The sequence below is a fragment of the Bombus huntii genome, chromosome 7 (genome assembly GCF_024542735.1).
Source record: "Bombus huntii isolate Logan2020A chromosome 7, iyBomHunt1.1, whole genome shotgun sequence".
In the NCBI taxonomy this organism is placed as follows: Eukaryota; Metazoa; Arthropoda; class Insecta; order Hymenoptera; family Apidae; genus Bombus; species Bombus huntii.
Genome location: NC_066244.1, coordinates 4,101,540 through 4,118,965, shown reverse-complemented (window position 1 = coordinate 4,118,965; position 17,426 = coordinate 4,101,540). Strand labels below are relative to the sequence as shown.

The following is a 17,426-nucleotide window of genomic DNA, read 5'->3' as shown; positions in this document are numbered from 1 at the left end:
TATCTTCAATTAATTTTCCCTGTTTTCGTATTATAGAGATATCCTGTCAATCATTCTCCTAATTTCTAGTTTTAGTTCCAATTATATAAACAAATTTTATACGATATTTCCAATTTATGTTTTTAAGTATAATTACTCCCTTGGTATTTGTACCATGACTATTGGGACAGATTGTATAATAAATCCTCAATATCAGTAAGTTTAAAAGCTCGAAAAATAAATTTTAATTGATATTTGTTTCTACGATTCGAAATCAGAGTTAGCAATTGGCAATTAGAAGTTCGATAGTATGAAAAGCGAGATTGCTACGCGTAGAGGTAACCAATCTATCTAGAATTCGTTATCAATGACAGTATCATGGTAGTGTAGGGTCCGATGTTTTTCATATAGCAATTGACATATACTTGCACTAGGCAAGTAGTTAGTAAGGACGAACAACAATACACAATGGCGAGAATAATTTTACTGTGGTTACTGTTCGTTGTATGTCTAATTCACCACTCATCGACTTTTTATTTACCGGGTCTAGCACCGGTAAATTATTGCAAGGCCGGAGAAACCTCTGAAACGTGTAAAGTGCGTATAAAGATTATTTTTTACTATTTTAAGAATTGGTTATGATCATGTATATTTAGTTTATCACTTTTTTTCTCCTTTTTCTCTAATATACATCCTTCATATTCGTCAATTATAATAATCATTACATTTTGATCGTACAGTCTAATGTAATTTTTATTTTTCGTATTATTTTAATTAAGAAGTAATTTTTAATAATTGTAAATATGTTTCGATGTGGCCTTTCGTGACATATGACTCATAACAGCGAAATTGAGGCACGAAAGATTTGGAAAAAATATTTAATTGCTTATACAATCTGACTAGAATGTTCGTAAATCGACCTTACACGAACATGTAGGTACTTTACATTTTGTACGATTTATGACGAAACGTCAGCTGTTCAAATATGTTGTGTTTGAAAGCATAATAATTACATATGTATCTTTTAAATTTAAGTATTTCTAAATTTTCGAATTTGTATTTATTAACTTCATTATAAATGTCATAATTATAAAAAATTCATAAAAATTTAATCAAAAGCTCCCACATTTAAAAGTAATAAAAAATAATAATCATAAATTATTTATAATTACAATGTAATAATAATTATATATTACGTAAGTGTAATAATTGATGTATTACATAAATATAATGTATGTAATCTATAATTTATTGTGTTTTATTAGATAATGTTTATTTCTTTCAGTCCGAGATTAAACTGTATGTAAATCGTCTAAACACTGAGAAATATGTAATACCATATGAATATCATCAGTAAGTTTTCATAAGAAACACATATATAATTGATAACATCTTTTAATCTCGTAGAAGTTTGAATTGTTATACCAAGAATTCTTTTTTTAGCTTTGATTTTTGTCCTTCCGATGAAACTCAGAGTCCTGTTGAAAACTTAGGACAAGTTGTTTTTGGAGAACGTATAAGGCCTTCTCCTTACAAGGTATGATAAAAATGAAACCTTCGAATCATTCGTTATATTCAATTATATTTATTTTTGTATATTTTATGCATTTAACACATTCAATGTGGAAAATAAATGTTGTGTCCGTATACGCGAATGTCAGTGGGATAGCAGGAAGTGAAATTTACGAGCCTATTCAAGAAACTGAGTTCATCGGGATTTTGAGTAAGACTTACATTTCAAAAAATTTCTAAAATTGATTTTATACTTTTTGCCCTTAAGTACATATCACCGCATTTTTATCACCTTGTCAAAATAAAGTTATCTTGTGTAATCGAACATTCGCGAAGTTTCACACGGTTTACCGGGGTTCAATTTCAATACTCGAAATCGTTCTTATCTGTTTTAAGTTTTGAAACTACTCGAACAATTAATTTTCATGGGTGTTTGAGATCATAACGTTCGTTGTATTTTAATTTATCTCAAAGGACACAACATGAGAATTCCTACCTGTTTTACTGCTTATAATTAATATTTTCGGATTATGTCGATATGTGGATAACATCAACATTTAGCGAATACTTAATTGATTAATGTGGACCTATATTTTATATCATAAAATCTTCATTCTATCATGCTTAAGCTTGTACACATTATTTAAAATTTTTTTAAACTGTGTATACAGCTTGTATGCACATAATCTGTCCACAAAATATTATGTCATGCTATAGGGAATTGTTGAATTCATCTTAACATCAGCTATAACATTGTAAAGTTAAAAATAGAGTGTCGTATTAAAAATTCAATATGACCTTGATTCTTTATTGTAAAAAGAACTGTTTGGAAATTTTTTAAGTTACAATTTATAGCAAATTGAAAAGTAATTAACTCTCATCGGAAACATTATTTTGTCAGACTATTGGAAATCCCTGAAAAATTATGACAATGGTTATTTTCTATCTTCCATTTTTTCTTTGGAACAGTGATTTAATATATTGTTCATTTGCTAGAATAGTGACATAATTCAAAAGTAACAACTTTAGAGAAAAACAAGTTTAAATGTTTTCTACATACGAAAACTGTTCTTTCTGCATCTATGAGTTGAATACAATTTGTATGTAGTAACATCAATGCAAATGAGTAACATAAAAATGTTACAAAAATTTTATGATATAAAAAAGTTGGCTCCCTAGCTTATGTATAATATGAATATGTATAATAAAAGATATAAATTATGTAAATTTTCAGCTAGAGTTCATGAAAAATGTTAATTGTGACGTTGTGTGTAAAAGATCATATCAAGGTGGAAATAAAGATTCAGAAAAGAAATTGGAATTTTTGAGGAAAGGAATGGCATTTAAATATCAGCATCATTGGATAGTTGGTAATATCTTAGTGATAAAACAAGTTGAATCTGGAAAACCTTTATTATTGTTCATATCACCATGTTAATAAGTTCCTTCTCTTTTTTTCTTTTTTTTTCTTATAGATAATATGCCTGTTACGTGGTGTTATCAGTTAGAGAATGAAAGACAATATTGTAGTACTGGATTTCCTATGGGATGCTTCTTGCGAGATTCAAGATCTCAACAGGACTGTACTGTTAATGTAAATTTAAAGTATTATTATTTCTGAATCAAAAACCAAAAGTTCATTAATAGTAGATTGAAAAAATTCCTTAAACTTACAGAAAATATGCGCTAAGTGAAATTAATCAATTTGTTCTTTATTAGGATGCATATAACAAAAGAGAAAACAGTTATTACCTATATAATCATGTAGACCTTACGATCACGTATCATAGCGGTGTTAAAGAAGAATGGGGATCTGCATTTAAGGAAAATGGAGGACGTATAATATGTAAGGACTGAAATTTCATTTGTATGCTGTTAAACTTGCAATGCTAATTTTTAACGAAATTTATGTTTATTTTCTTTAATAGCTGTTAAAGTGGTTCCTCGTAGTATTAAACATGGTACTGTTGTTAACTGTGAGCACAAAGAAGCATTAGATATACCACACAGTCCACTTTCTGTTGGGAAAAACTTAGATATTACTTACACATACTCTGTGACGTATATTGTAAGCATTTACAATAACAAATTAAGCGCAATCTATACCTTGATAGTATAGTTTTTAAACAAAAAATACGATTATATTTTTTATTTTAGGAAAACAGTACAATCAAATGGTCATCTAGATGGGATTATATCTTAGAATCTATGCCGCATACAAATATCCAGTGGTTTAGTATTCTTAATTCATTAATAATTGTTTTGTTCCTTTCTGGAATGGTGGCCATGATATTGCTCCGAACATTACACAAAGATATTGCGAGATACAATCAGGTACACTAATGAAATGCTATTTGTTAACTTTTGTTTCATTTTACTTGAATTAGAAAGTTTCATTCTGTTTTAATCGATAAATTTAATATGTATTTCATTTTTATTTATTTACATATTATTCAAATCATCTCATTCTCTTTGAAGTTACTAAAATGACGGTATTATCTCATTAATTAACAAGAACGTATGACACGATGTTTGGTTTTGTTTTATATCATAAAGCTGTGATGTTCCCTTGTCTGTGTTTCAATAACGCAGGCTTCCTTCCAGATAGAATCAGGAGAAGACGCACATGAAGAATTTGGCTGGAAATTAGTTCATGGTGATGTATTTCGACCTCCTCGCAAAGGAATGTTATTATCAGTTTTACTCGGGTCTGGTGTTCAAGTGTTTTATATGACACTTGTAACACTTGGTAAGTTTCTAAATCTACATGCATAAGTGTATTTACTTGATATATAAACAGAAAAAATATAAAGTTTCATTTTGCATTCCACAGCATTTGCGTGTTTAGGATTTTTATCTCCAGCAAACAGAGGAGCTTTAATGACTTGTGCCATGGTTTTATATGTTTGCCTCGGAGCTACTGCTGGTTACGTATCTGCTAGAATATATAAAAGCTTCGGTGGTGAAAAATGGAAATCGAACGTTGTACTTACATCTATGTTGAGTCCTGGGTAATATGATTTATTTAATAAATATATATGCACATGTGTGTGATAAATACAACTAGTCTATAAAGCTATACAATCTGAAAATCAAAGTTAATAACAGTTCATCCTTTGGCTATGATCCTTTTAATAATTTATGTAAATACATATTTACTTTATATTTAAAATATCGTGAGTATGAAGACGAATTTTATAAAAATGTATTTTTATTTACAGAATTGTATTCAGTTTATTCTTTATAATGAATTTAATTTTTTGGGCAAATGAAAGTTCAGCTGCAGTACCATTCAGCACCCTTATTGCTCTTCTAGCACTTTGGTTTGGAGTATCTCTTCCATTAACATTTATTGGTGCTTATTTCGGATTCCGGAAAAGGGTAAAGACTTCTTTTACCAACAAAAATAGTGTAGAATGTTCTTTTATATATATAGAAGCAGTAGCGTTGTTCTGTAGAAATTCTATTGACAAAACATAAGATTTCAAAGAAGAAATTCATTAGTAACGAATTTTATTTTAGTCTTTGGAGCATCCTGTTAGAACCAATCAGATTCCTAGACAAATACCAGAACAAAGTTTTTATACTCAACCAATACCTGGTGTAATAATGGGTGGAGTTCTACCTTTCGGATGTATATTTATACAATTATTCTTTATACTTAATTCTTTATGGTAAATATCACATTTTAAAAACCTAGTAGCTTTAATAACATAGATAATATAAGTTATAAGCATCATTAATTCCACTGATCAGCTTTATTTATTCTAATTACTTCCACTTACTACTAAGTCTAATATTGTATTTATAAATAGGAAAGTTTTTATTTTTTAATATACAAAATATTTAAACTTTAATTAATCTGTTTCAGGTCAAGTCAGGTGTATTACATGTTTGGATTTCTCTTTTTGGTATTTGTTATACTCGTAATTACATGTTCAGAAACGACGATTTTACTTTGCTATTTCCATCTTTGTGCGGAAGTAAATGAATGGCCTTTTATTAATAAAATAAATAAAACATTTCTCAAGATACATATATTCGAATCATCTTTTTTGTTTTAGGATTATCATTGGTGGTGGCGTAGTTTCCTAACATCTGGATTTACTGCGTTCTATTTATTAATATATTGCATACATTTTTTCATGACTAAGTTGGAAATAGAAGATGCTACATCTACGTTCCTTTACTTTGGTTATACTTGTATTATGGTTTACTTATTCTTCGTTTTAACAGGTAAAATATTTATTTCTTCTACAATAATAAAATGTTAATATTTTTAAATAAAAAATTATTGCGTATTTTATGTATTAAATAGGATCAATTGGCTTCTTTGCCTGTTTCTGGTTCGTGCGAAAGATCTACAGTGTCGTAAAAGTCGACTAATGTATCAAATGATACTTATCGAAATAAACTGAATGTGGTACGAATAAAATAGTCATAGAAATGAATGATAATTGATATCAGTTTCGAAAAAGACGGTGTTAACGTACAAGCATCAAGTCCTTTTTATGCGCAAGTGTTAGCATCAACTCCTTTTTATGTGCAAGTGTTCTAGTTTCAATTTATTTATTGTCTCAATTATAGATATTTCATGCAATTAAATATTTCAGATATTACTTATTATTTATGTTATTAATAATAAATAAAGTATAACAATAATATTACAAATTAGTACAAAAAATACTGTTTGATAATGATAATAGTCATAAGAAGCGTTTGTTTTATTTTGCAAGATTTCCAAAGAAGTATTATTTGCCAAAATTGTTTTTATACATTTTCTTGCTTCTTGAAACATGCGCATAAAAAGGGTTACAAATCAGGTCATTAATTTGATCTGCTACCTGAAAACCAGGAGACAAAATGTTCGAAATTTATCAGCATAACATTGATGTGTTTATTGTTAACTGCAGTAAAGACTCTATAATTGTTTGTAAAGGATTGCACTTTAACTCTATGTTTTATTCAAGATTTAATTGCATTTAAGATACATATCTATTATATTCAATATCGCCTTCGTGAGACGATACCAAAGCAACGACAAATCTTATTTTAATTTCTATTTACTACTCGCTATCTCAGAATGAACCGTTATAGAGTCTTTAGCGTACTTGTCAGTATGCATTCTTTTGATAACGAGATAAGTGTATCAAAGCTATAAAGATACGTGTATACATTTTACAAATGAATTGTGCAATCCAGATGTAATGTATAATTATTAGATACATTTGTTTACAATAATAAGCTGATAAACTAAAGATATTAATCAACAATGTAAATAAGAAAAGACTTTTGTCTTGTAATCGTCAAGTAGTCTCTCGAATTCTCTGGACTATAAATTTGAATTGTAATATGTACACACATTTTTTATCATGTTTGTAAGATCGAGTCCTTTGCATTCTGTATTACACAGCTTAACTCTTTAAGTTGAATATATTATAAAATTTATAAATGGTTGCGTAAAAGTAATTTAATCTTTTTGCGATATAAGCAAAGAAAGAAATATGTATGTATATTAAGTTAATTTACTTGTAATACATACACACGTATAAATACGACCACAAAGGATGAATTTCGTTAAAATTTTAAGTATATTGTGAAATACAAAATTTTAGGCAAAATATTATTTATAGGCTCTAAAAAAGATATTCTTTTCAGGCGTTAGAAACTGTCATATAATCGATTCATGTCCTCGAAATAATTTCAAATTTCAAAGAACAATTATAGAAAGCCAAATTTAGTGAAAATATCGATTCTAGCCGAATTCATATAACTATTCTATCAAACATTTTGATTATAGTTCTTTATTATAATGTTGTTCCGGTTTAGATAATTCAAATATTATATAAAAAAGGAACAAAATATATATAAAAAGAAAGTTTCCTTCTTTTGGTTCTTGGAAAGCTGATTCAGAAGAGACATTTATGATAATAAATACTTTTAAAATTATAAATAACTACATATTAAATTTCCATCCACAATTTTATAAAAAAATTTAGAAAGAGATCTAAGAATTAATTTCAAATCATAATCAAGACAAATATAATGTTAGTTTCTCATAATTGTTTCAATTTCTGATTTTTTTCACATGATAATTTAAAAAGAATAAGGATATTTAAGAATATACATTATTGCATAACTACGTTCTTTTCCTTAATGTGTAAAAAAATATTTTTGGACGCAACACGTCATTAAAATTAGTTTAATTGGAGGAAAGATATACAGTGTATAAATTAGTAGTTAAGTTACACACCAAACTTGAAATTTCAGTTTTCTTTTATTCTTTCTATTCATAGTATTTGTGATTGTGAAATATTTTAATTAATAGCTGACATGCACATTCTGTAATTCACGATTTTTGTAAATTGAAGCAATTACAACGTTAGCGTTAACGATTTTAATATAAATAAAGATCGAATAAGTTTACGTAAACATTTGTTTTCCCTGTTGCAAACATTTCAAACATTTATCGCCATGTTCGAGTTATTTTTTATTAATAATATTGTTTTTCCTCGTTGGTTTCCTTTTCAATTACATTTTTTGTTCGAATCAGACAAAAAATATATATTATAACGATGAAATAAATATAACGAACAATTCATTTTTCGTTCTAAAATGTATGTATTTTTTTTTTCTTTCGCTTCTTCTTCGTAAATCTTTCGATCTTATTTCAAGGGTGAATAACAAATCTTCTAAATATGGTATGACATTGTACAAAGTAAGCGGTAGATATACTTTTCGTATATAACCTACAATGTTTTACATTTATTCATAATTTTACATGTCATATCACGGCGTATTGAATTATGCTTTATATACAAACGTGTTTCTGGCTGTGCAAATTCATTGCGCGAAAACGAGAAACACCAAAACTTTACATTTTACTACCACTATCTATGTGGCAGTACATGTCAAAATTCAAGGAAGTCAGGCTATTCTACCGACAGAGACGAAAAGAGAGATAGATTCAGAGGAGAGAAAAACACTCCCATTGACGCTTTAGGACGACTTCATATTAATGAATCACAGTCTCTCAGCATCCTTATTTTGGACTTTTTTGTTCGCTGCTGCTTTCAGCATCTCGCCTCAGCATTAATTTTTTTTGTTTCGTTTCGTTTTTTATTTTCTCGTAAGAAAACAAATAGCGTTTTTCAACGATCACGAATGCTAAATTCGTTCCGAGCGTTTTTTCTCTATGTAGATAGTTTTTTCGTTTGATTATCCTTCGATTCCCCAGGGCACGTTTTGCGATATCGCACTACGACGTATCGTAGAACGTGATGTATCACTCCTAGACGATGCAAACACTACCGTTCGTTCTACAGTTACAGCGCTCTGTTGGATAGTTAATGTCGACCTGTAAGAAGTATGGTTTAATGCTGAAATTTCGGGGAGAATGGATCGGAGATCGGGACGTTTCTTGATCATGCAACAAATTTGTACAGTTTCTGACCAATGAATGAAAATTAACGATTGAACAAATTGAAATCAAACAGAGAAATAAATACGCGAGATTGGTATCAGAACAAGAGAAAAGGAATAATACAAATTACGTTCTCACGTGAAACAGAAGTTTTCTAAATTTAAAAAAAAAAAGAAAAAAGTGTGGAAGAACAAAAAACACAAATTCTAACATGACATTGTTAAATCATTAATCATAAAAACGGGCTGCTAATTGTGGAACAATTGATAAAGGAAAATTTAAAAAGCATCTTCGGCAAGTCTCTCTCTAATGTAAAAAGGAAAAATTCGTTCGTCTTTTCGTGATCTATAACATCTTAAAAATATAACTGATCAAAATTGGAACTTTTGCATCAGAGAGGGAAAGGTACGTTTATAGAAAGTGGTCGATCAGAGAACTATTTTCTTGGGCTGCGACGGCGACGACCGTCCCTGTTGTTTCTTTCAGCGCGTCTCATCTCTTCTAATCTGCGTGCATGTTCTGCCATGTGTTGCCTTCTCATTTCTTCTTTTACGACTATCTGTAATTAAAACATATCTATGATTATCCCTATGAGTAGTAATAATTAGATCACACATGCAAATTCATAGTTTTATGAAGAAATGAGGCTAAATCGAGGTTAGATACTAGAATGAGAACTTCATTCCGTATATTTTAAATATTGTATTAAATTACTTTATATAAATGAATACAATTTAAAAAATCATCATTTGTTTTTCTACTTTATAAGTATCATATTTATAAATGTAGTATTTAGTTTTGTTATAAAATATAAGTACTTAGATTGTACTTTATCTATAATGTACCTGTTCATTTGTGAGTGGTAACCAGTATATGCATGGCGTTGCTTTCGTTTTTCTAAAGAGATCATCTAGAAGCTTAGCCGGTGGTGGCTCATCCTCTTTCTTTTTAAATTTACGAGCTGGAGCTGGAAGGTGTGCTTCCACTGCTGGACTCCGACTCCTCTGTCGTCTTTTTTTATCATGTTCTTTCTTTTCACGTTCTTTTTCTTTTATATGCTGTTGTCCATCTTCTTTACCAAGATCCCATTCTCGAACTACCATCACCTATTGTTTACAAAACTCTTCTTTAGTTATCGCATAACTGCAATCTTTTATTTAATAATTCATAATCTATTCATTTTTATTTAGCCCTTAAATGCTATTCTGGTGTTCTGAACTATCTCAGATATTATAAACATTGTCATAATTCTGCTCTAAAACAATATATAATTAAGATTTCACTAATCTTCAATTAGGTTAATAATTATAAGTTATAAGTTGAAATTTCAATTTTCATTCAAATACATCAGGATCCCATAAGAGAAATTAATATATGTATTTCTATTTCACCATAGCAATTGATCAATCAAATATAATTTATTTTTAAATATATGTTAGAATATATTTAAAGAGATAGTATTTCCAAAGGTTAATGAAAAGAAACTTTCGTAAAATCAGTGATAATGATTTTGATCAATTCTTTGGATTGATAATTACATTTCAATATAAAATTCAAGTAGACGATTATATTATCAAATTCAAAATATTTGTTTATACTTTTTACTTTTTAATCTAAATTTTATTTTATAAAAGAAAGTGAACATAGTTACAAATAATAGTAAATTTTATAATACACATTCTTTATCATTATTTATCACATTTTATACTTTTCCTTAAAGCTCTTTCTGTGTACGAATTGTAAAATATGATAAAATTGATATACCTTTGTATTCGTTCTTTCTTCGCGATTCCAATCCTGCTGCCATGAATCAGACGGTACGAGAGGTTCAGTTTTTCTTGGGATGGACTGATCCTTTGACAATTCGCGTGCTAATTCCATGTCATCTTTGGTTGCATATTCAACATGAAGCCTCTTTGGGTTTGAAACTGGCCAGGATATACCATGTAATGCTTGCCTCGTCTCAAATGCCTGGTCTTCGTTAGCATACTAAAACAATTCAATTAATACTATCATCTACGACACTGTGTTTACAATAAATTCAAAAGTTATCAATATTGAAATATAAAAAGAACAATAAAAAGAAAAGAAGAAAATAGAAAGAACATAAGAAGAAGATACCTTAACATAATGTAAATAATATAAATAAATAAATTTAATAATATTGCGATATGAAATAACAAATCAATGCAATAAAATATATACAAAAGCCTTTATTAAAGATTATTGTCATTATAAACTCTATATGTTTATATGACAGCATTTTAATATTGATAAAAGAAAATGAATCTCCAAATATCAAATAATGAACGTTTTTATATTAATATATTAATAATTTTTCGTTTGTCTTTTTCTATTATATTCGTTACTTATATAAAAATATTTAAAAGACAACAGATATTACACAATATAAAAAACAATCTTTACATTACTAATCATTTTTAATTTAATATTATTTATTTTTTACTATCTTAGTATAATATGTAGAATATATCTTCTAGTAATTCAAAATAATATTACAGTATTGCACCCGTCCGTCAATTTACGTAGAAAATATATTCTTCTATAATCTTTATTAAATTTACTGTGTTGACAACAAAGGAAAAGAATGAGTGCTGATCTAGAGATTTTCAAAACTCGGATGCCAAAGGATCGAAACATTAATAATGGAACTGAAGCAGAAAATAACTCAAGAGATGAAGATAATAACTTTAAGTTAATTAAAAAGAAAAAGTTGTTTATTTTAAAGTATGATATCAGCAGCTACAGCGAATAATATTTATTTTGTTTTATATAGAATTTTATAACTTCCCTTTTTCCATCTATGTGGAATAAATATTTTTATAACTTATATTGACTTTTCTCTATAGTATTCTTTTCACATTTGCAGCCTTCATTTACGAGATCTTTATGATTAAATTAATTACGCATGATTTACGTAAAAAAGACGTACATGGAACAAACACTTTGCATAAATCAGAGGACTGATACATATCAAAATTAAATGAGCATTTTTAAAAATTATTTTGACATACCTCTACAAAACACTTGGATTTAATTCGATCCATCCAAAATCCATTTTCGACAATTGTGCCAGTACGCGACAGAAGTTCTTTAATTTGATTCAAAGTAAACGGACGAACCAAGTTTTTGATCAGAAGGATATTTGTGGGCTTCGTAGCAGGTGGACTTGGAGATTTGACATGTGGCACTTCTTTAACGATCGATATCTTACGCCTTGCTGCTACAAACCACAATTTAACTAATAAATACATAAAATATTTCATATTCGTCACATTCTACTCAAAAAAAAGGAAAAAAAAAAACAAAAAAGATTGATCGTTCACAAACATATCCTTACAATTATACCTCCAATTACAAATATAGCTCTTAATTACAAACCTATTGTTTCTCAGAGAAGTAAACTTCTATTTCATTAGTACAACAAATTTTAAAATCTCTATCCAAATATCTTCAAACAAAAAAATTTTAACAAACAAATATATATATATATATTAGATTAATTTTTATAATAGTGATAGTTAAGGATCAAGAATATTTTTTAATATATTCCTTACTGCATTTAAATCAATATATTAAATATTTTTTTAAATAGTTATTTTAAATCTCATACATTTAAATGGTGTGATTTTAGGAAATATTCACTTATTTTTTTTATTTTGATATAAATGATACCATGTTTATAGAAATTAAAATAACTCACATAAGACCCTTTGAAAGTGTTCACATACCTATATGATTATCTATCTTTGGGTCTCCCTTTTTTGTTGCACCATTCTTTTGCATGATGTTTTCGTCACCGGACTTATTATCGTTTATTCCGTCATTAGAATTGTGCCACTTTTCGCTAACTCGATAACGATCTCTGTCTTCATCGTCATCTTTTGAAAGACGAACCTCATTTATCGACAATGGTCTTGCTCCTGGCACCAACGCCTATTACACAAATACAAATGTGTATGAGTACACACAAATTTAGAAAACTTTACAAGTATAATGTATGACATTAATATTAATATTTATACTATGATATTAATATTACATATGCAAATATTTACATTTAATTGTATTCTTTTTATTTATTTCTAAGATCATAAAACATCATAGATATTTCTTTCTAAAATTTACAAAATGTTAGACGTTAAAAATAGAAATATTACTTTAAGTGAATCCGTAGAAATTGAAAACGAAGGTGCGGTGTCAGTAGATAATGCAGTACCCCATCGACGCTTTCTCGGAACACATTTGGAATCTGGTTCGGTGTTGTCGTGATTTTCCTATAAAAAACATATAATTGTGATATTTAATGATCTTATATAATAACTATTATAATACCATAAATATTTGATATATACTGGTTATGACTAAGCTACATTACAATTATTTGATAAATGATTCATTTATTTAGAAAGAAAGTATAACAATGAACCTTATTTGGAGCACTTGCTTCATTATTTGCATTTGCATCAGTATCTTCTTTTTTAACATCATTCTTTTCTGTTAACATTCTCGAAGAACTGAAACAAAATTTATAAAACGATATAGCAAGATATTAATGATAAGAATTTGGACGACTCGCTAATTTATACTTACAATGATCTTTTTAAATTTACTTTCACGGGTTTGTAAGTCACCAACTGAGTTGTTACTGATGCAGTATATTCTGATTTATCAACTAGATTGTCTAACTTTTGTTTATTTGCTTCACAATGTTCTGTTTCCATTTCCATGTTATTTAATAAAAAATTATTCCTTGCTTTTGGTGACTCAGTATGATCTTTCTGTTCGTGGGAATCCTCTGTACTTATTTTCTCTTCTTGCATACATACATCAATTTCAAGATCTCTTTTAATAGAAGGTTCATCCTCAGAATCTGGTGTATCAGAATTAGATGAATCTCGATATTTAGTTCGATGTTTTCTGCGACTGGCACTTTGTATCCTGCCACCAGTTCTATTACTTTTAGTATGAATTTCATCATTTGATTCGGATGATGAATTTAGCTCACGAACTTTTTCCTTTTTATCTTCTTCCTCGTCACTGCTTGAATCTCTTTGAGTGTTTTCAACACTAGTTTCTTTATTAAATGCTTCCACTGTCTTTTCACTAGTATCTTCCACAGATTTTTCTTCCTTGGGCATAATGTTTGTCTCCTCGGATGAATGATTACCATTTGAACTAGGAGCCAATATAGTTGTACTAGTCGACTTAATGGGTTTACTATCAGCGTTTTCGTTGGAGTAATTTGCCTCATTTGATTCACCTTGCTGATCTATGTTTGGTTTATCGTCAGACAAGTTGGCTGAAGTGGTTTCAGGCAGGATCTCCTTGCTATCACTTACCTCTTCGTTAGAGTCCTGACCTGGGTATGAAGAGGAGGGATCGTTCGGCTGTTCATTGCTACTGGGTACTCTTGTAGAAGAAACCAGTTGCTTGTCTGCCGAGTCAACCTCCTCTGCAACTCCCTCACCACTTTCCTGCCACTTGTTCGATTTTTTCCTATTTAAAGAAGTATCAGATAACCCTTCTGTTGTGTTATGCTGTCTACATAATTTTAATCTCTGTATCTCGCCAGGTGATGCATCGGATCTTGACACTTTCCAGATTGATCCGCAATTGTTGTCTTCTTCATCTTCTTGCGATTTGATCTTAACATCTGCTTCAATAGACAAAACTTTTTCATTTTGTTCTTCTAATTGTTCCATTTCCTTTTTCTGTATATGTGCTGACTTCTTTTCCGTGATTTTATTGCTCAAACTTTTTGTTGTTTCCTCAACATTCTCTTGCTCTAAGGATGTTGAAGATGCTTGTTTCGCACATTTTCGAGTTGATTTTCGTGTTACTCGTTCAACCTCTTTCTCTGGAGACCCTGCTTTTGCTTTGTTTCTTTCACTTTTGCGTCTCATATCTAAAATATGAAAAACAAAATTCTTAAAAACTCTAGTTTAGAATTGTATGTTACAGATGTGCATCTATAATTGACATATCAGTACAGTAATGTTTAATGTTAAAATATATTTATTACAAATAAAATGTTATTTATGTTGAGAATGCTCATCTAGAATTTTAGAAACTACATAAAAATTTAATAGAACAATGATAAAATAGCATAACAATGATAAAATTTTTGACACACACAATATGAATTTCTATATTATTAATAAATAAATACTTCTAACTCATAAAAAATATATTTTAAATTATTTTCTAAAACCTATTATGTATTCAGAATTTATTCATAATACGCTTTTTTCATTTTTCAATGTCAATATACTTTTCAATTTATAAACAATAATTAAATGTATTCTAGATATTGTGTATGACATGTTTATGTTAATATTACATAGTCGTCTCTGAAAGTAAGTCAATGGTCTTACATTTATACTTTTAGCAGCAGCATTAACTTACTTTCCAAGGCAACTATATAATCAAATGTAGTAAATTTATTATATCTACCCTACATTTTGAACATATAAAGACTTTTCTAAAGTACTTTAATATATAAAAAATTTTGACATACATTGACATTCAATGAAAATGTTTGTTTCATACTAAGATCGCATCTGGATATTCTATTCATGTACTAAAAGTAAATTAATTATATCTTTTAGTAATCGATGTTTGTTTCACCATTGAATAATTCTTTTTTCAGATATATTTCTACTATCTGATAATTATATTTTTACTTCAATATTTACATATGTAATGCAAAAATATAAAATAAAAACAATATATATTAAAACACTAAAACTTCAAATAATAAAGCAGATAAAGCATAAAATAACAATCTACTTCCAGTAAGATTATATAAAATAAAAACTATAATATTCAATAATATTTTTATTTCACAACTACTTGTTTTCTAACGTAACCAAGTTTATTAATATTCACAGAAAAGTAATTTTAGAGAGAAACATGCACAATATCTGAAATTAAGAAAACCAAAATGTTAAAACAAAGCATTAAATCATATAGTATATAACAACCGAATGATTAATCAAAGAATTTTATTAATGTTTGAATAAACTATTGGTACATAATGACAAATACTTAAAACCACGCAGTCAGAAGAAATTAATGTTCATAATAAATAACTACTAGCCCTATGTATTACGTAAACAAAAAGAATTGACTCAGATAACAGCTTTCGATAAATATTTATTCAAAACTATTGGAAGAGCATCAAAATCTAATTTGTGGTTACCCGAGAAACGCGCGGATGTTGCACAATCTGAAGATTCAGAGAAGTCACTTACTCTATAAATGTGTTTCGTTCGCTGGCTAGAAGTTTACCAAGTATGTATCGTTTTTTCAGAATTTTATTGACACATAAATACCGTACTACAATTAAAACGACGTTTCCAATGACGCCTCTAACAATCGGTCGTACCACCTTACTCCATTGAACACGAACGTTTCACATCGTAACAGATAGACCTGTGAAACCGGAACGCCGGCACATTCGGTATATTCGTTTAAAAACTTTATCGCCACGTAAGTTGACTAGGATATCGTTCGTAAATCCGCTTTCTCCAGTGCAGCGTTTACGTTATGTGGAAATAGGATTTAAGCAAATTGTAGTGAGCAGTAATTTACATTTAGTTTCGTATCTAGTAATTATTATAGTTACGAATATATATAGGAAGAATGGCGAAAGTCAAAATTTTATAGGTATTCAGAGTATTTGATTTCTTGTCTATATCTTTCAAATAAGTTTTAGTTTTGTAAAGACTACAATAAATAACAATAAACATATACTATATTCGATTGAGACAGATAGAGGTAAATACGAATATTCTAGATACGATTCAAAATTCTCTGTACATACATACGTATGTATGAGCATTGACTAAATATAGATTAGACCTTGCATACAATGCAAGAAGCGTCCACCAGCCGAGGGTTACGTAGACCTATTAATCGGCCTTGAAATAGGCTTGGCTACATTACTCCTTATCTCATTCATATCACATTTCTCCAACCTACGATCCGTTCTAGATTTTTTGGTTTGGTTATTCTTATTGCTAATTAATACTATTTTTACTGCTAACTCTTACTTCACTGTATTTAAGGATCGTTTCATTTCCTTTGGTTTTTATCCTTGTTGTAGAGATTTCTCTATTGCATTATATTGCACTTTGTTACATTCCAACGTGTAGTCCTTCCTGACTCGAGTTTTATCTATCTGTTATCTACTTGTTTTCTCAGTCTTTCTATTTCTCTTATTCATTTTATTCCCTTAACATCTCCTGAGCTGTATAATATACTTCCTAATCTAATCTCTTTCCAAATTTCCCTATCGATTTCCCTACAGCTATATAATAAATGTTCCAAACACCCTTCTGTTCCTTCACATAATTTCCTATCTATATTTCTTTTTCATCTTCTTACTGCGAGACTTTATAGCAATGAATCTATGTGTGTGAGTAATACACAGATTAAAGAGCTATTTAGACTTCAGTGGAAAATTAGAAAGTGATAGAGTACTTGG

General features: G+C 28.9%; 2 protein-coding genes across 6 annotated transcripts; one reads left to right on the top strand and one right to left on the bottom strand.

The window, feature by feature from the left end:
* The first annotated feature begins 339 nt into the window (after positions 1 to 339).
* On the top strand, positions 340 to 7,923 carry LOC126868086 (transmembrane 9 superfamily member 2). Of its 2 annotated transcripts, none has more exons than XM_050623285.1 (15): positions 340 to 576; positions 1,265 to 1,332; positions 1,423 to 1,516; positions 2,726 to 2,861; positions 2,967 to 3,085; positions 3,211 to 3,337; positions 3,420 to 3,559; positions 3,649 to 3,825; positions 4,084 to 4,240; positions 4,325 to 4,502; positions 4,713 to 4,872; positions 5,014 to 5,165; positions 5,363 to 5,474; positions 5,556 to 5,727; positions 5,810 to 7,923. In XM_050623285.1, the coding sequence occupies exons 1-15, from the start codon at positions 448 to 450 to the stop codon at positions 5,875 to 5,877; spliced, it is 1,989 nt and encodes a 662-aa protein (XP_050479242.1). In that variant the 5' UTR covers positions 340 to 447; the 3' UTR covers positions 5,878 to 7,923. The 2 variants fall into 2 exon arrangements, with proteins under 2 accessions (XP_050479242.1, XP_050479243.1); XM_050623286.1 differs by having other exon boundaries at positions 342 to 576; positions 4,096 to 4,240.
* Positions 7,750 to 16,444, bottom strand: LOC126868085 (apoptotic chromatin condensation inducer in the nucleus). 4 transcript variants are annotated; one of them, XM_050623282.1, is made up of 10 exons: positions 16,192 to 16,443; positions 13,529 to 14,843; positions 13,365 to 13,452; positions 13,096 to 13,212; positions 12,667 to 12,871; positions 11,950 to 12,158; positions 10,679 to 10,903; positions 9,760 to 10,020; positions 9,324 to 9,473; positions 7,750 to 8,848 (listed from the first exon to the last, which is right to left on the bottom strand). In XM_050623282.1, the coding sequence occupies exons 2-9, from the start codon at positions 14,839 to 14,841 to the stop codon at positions 9,351 to 9,353; spliced, it is 2,541 nt and encodes an 846-aa protein (XP_050479239.1). In that variant the 5' UTR covers positions 14,842 to 14,843; positions 16,192 to 16,443; the 3' UTR covers positions 7,750 to 8,848; positions 9,324 to 9,350. The 4 variants fall into 4 exon arrangements, with proteins under 4 accessions (XP_050479239.1, XP_050479240.1, XP_050479238.1 ...); XM_050623283.1 differs by lacking the exon at positions 7,750 to 8,848 and having other exon boundaries at positions 9,205 to 9,473; positions 11,950 to 12,155; positions 16,192 to 16,444; XM_050623281.1 differs by lacking the exon at positions 7,750 to 8,848 and having other exon boundaries at positions 9,205 to 9,473; positions 16,192 to 16,442.
* Between the last annotated feature and the right edge of the window lie 982 nt (positions 16,445 to 17,426).

Coding starts and splice junctions, on each gene's coding strand:
- LOC126868086 (XM_050623285.1), top strand. CDS start 448: ATGGCGAGAATAATTTTACTGTGGTTACTGTTCGTTGTATGTCTAATT. Junction 577..1,264: donor AAACCTCTGAAACGTGTAAA/GTGCGTATAAAG, acceptor TATTTCTTTCAG/TCCGAGATTAAACTGTATGT. Junction 5,475..5,555: donor ATTTCCATCTTTGTGCGGAA/GTAAATGAATGG, acceptor TTTTTGTTTTAG/GATTATCATTGGTGGTGGCG.
- LOC126868085 (XM_050623282.1), bottom strand. CDS start 14,841: ATGAGACGCAAAAGTGAAAGAAACAAAGCAAAAGCAGGGTCTCCAGAG. Junction 12,872..13,095: donor TTTCTACGGATTCACTTAAA/GTAATATTTCTA, acceptor TTTGTGTAATAG/GCGTTGGTGCCAGGAGCAAG. Junction 9,474..9,759: donor TACCACTCACAAATGAACAG/GTACATTATAGA, acceptor TTTTAATTACAG/ATAGTCGTAAAAGAAGAAAT.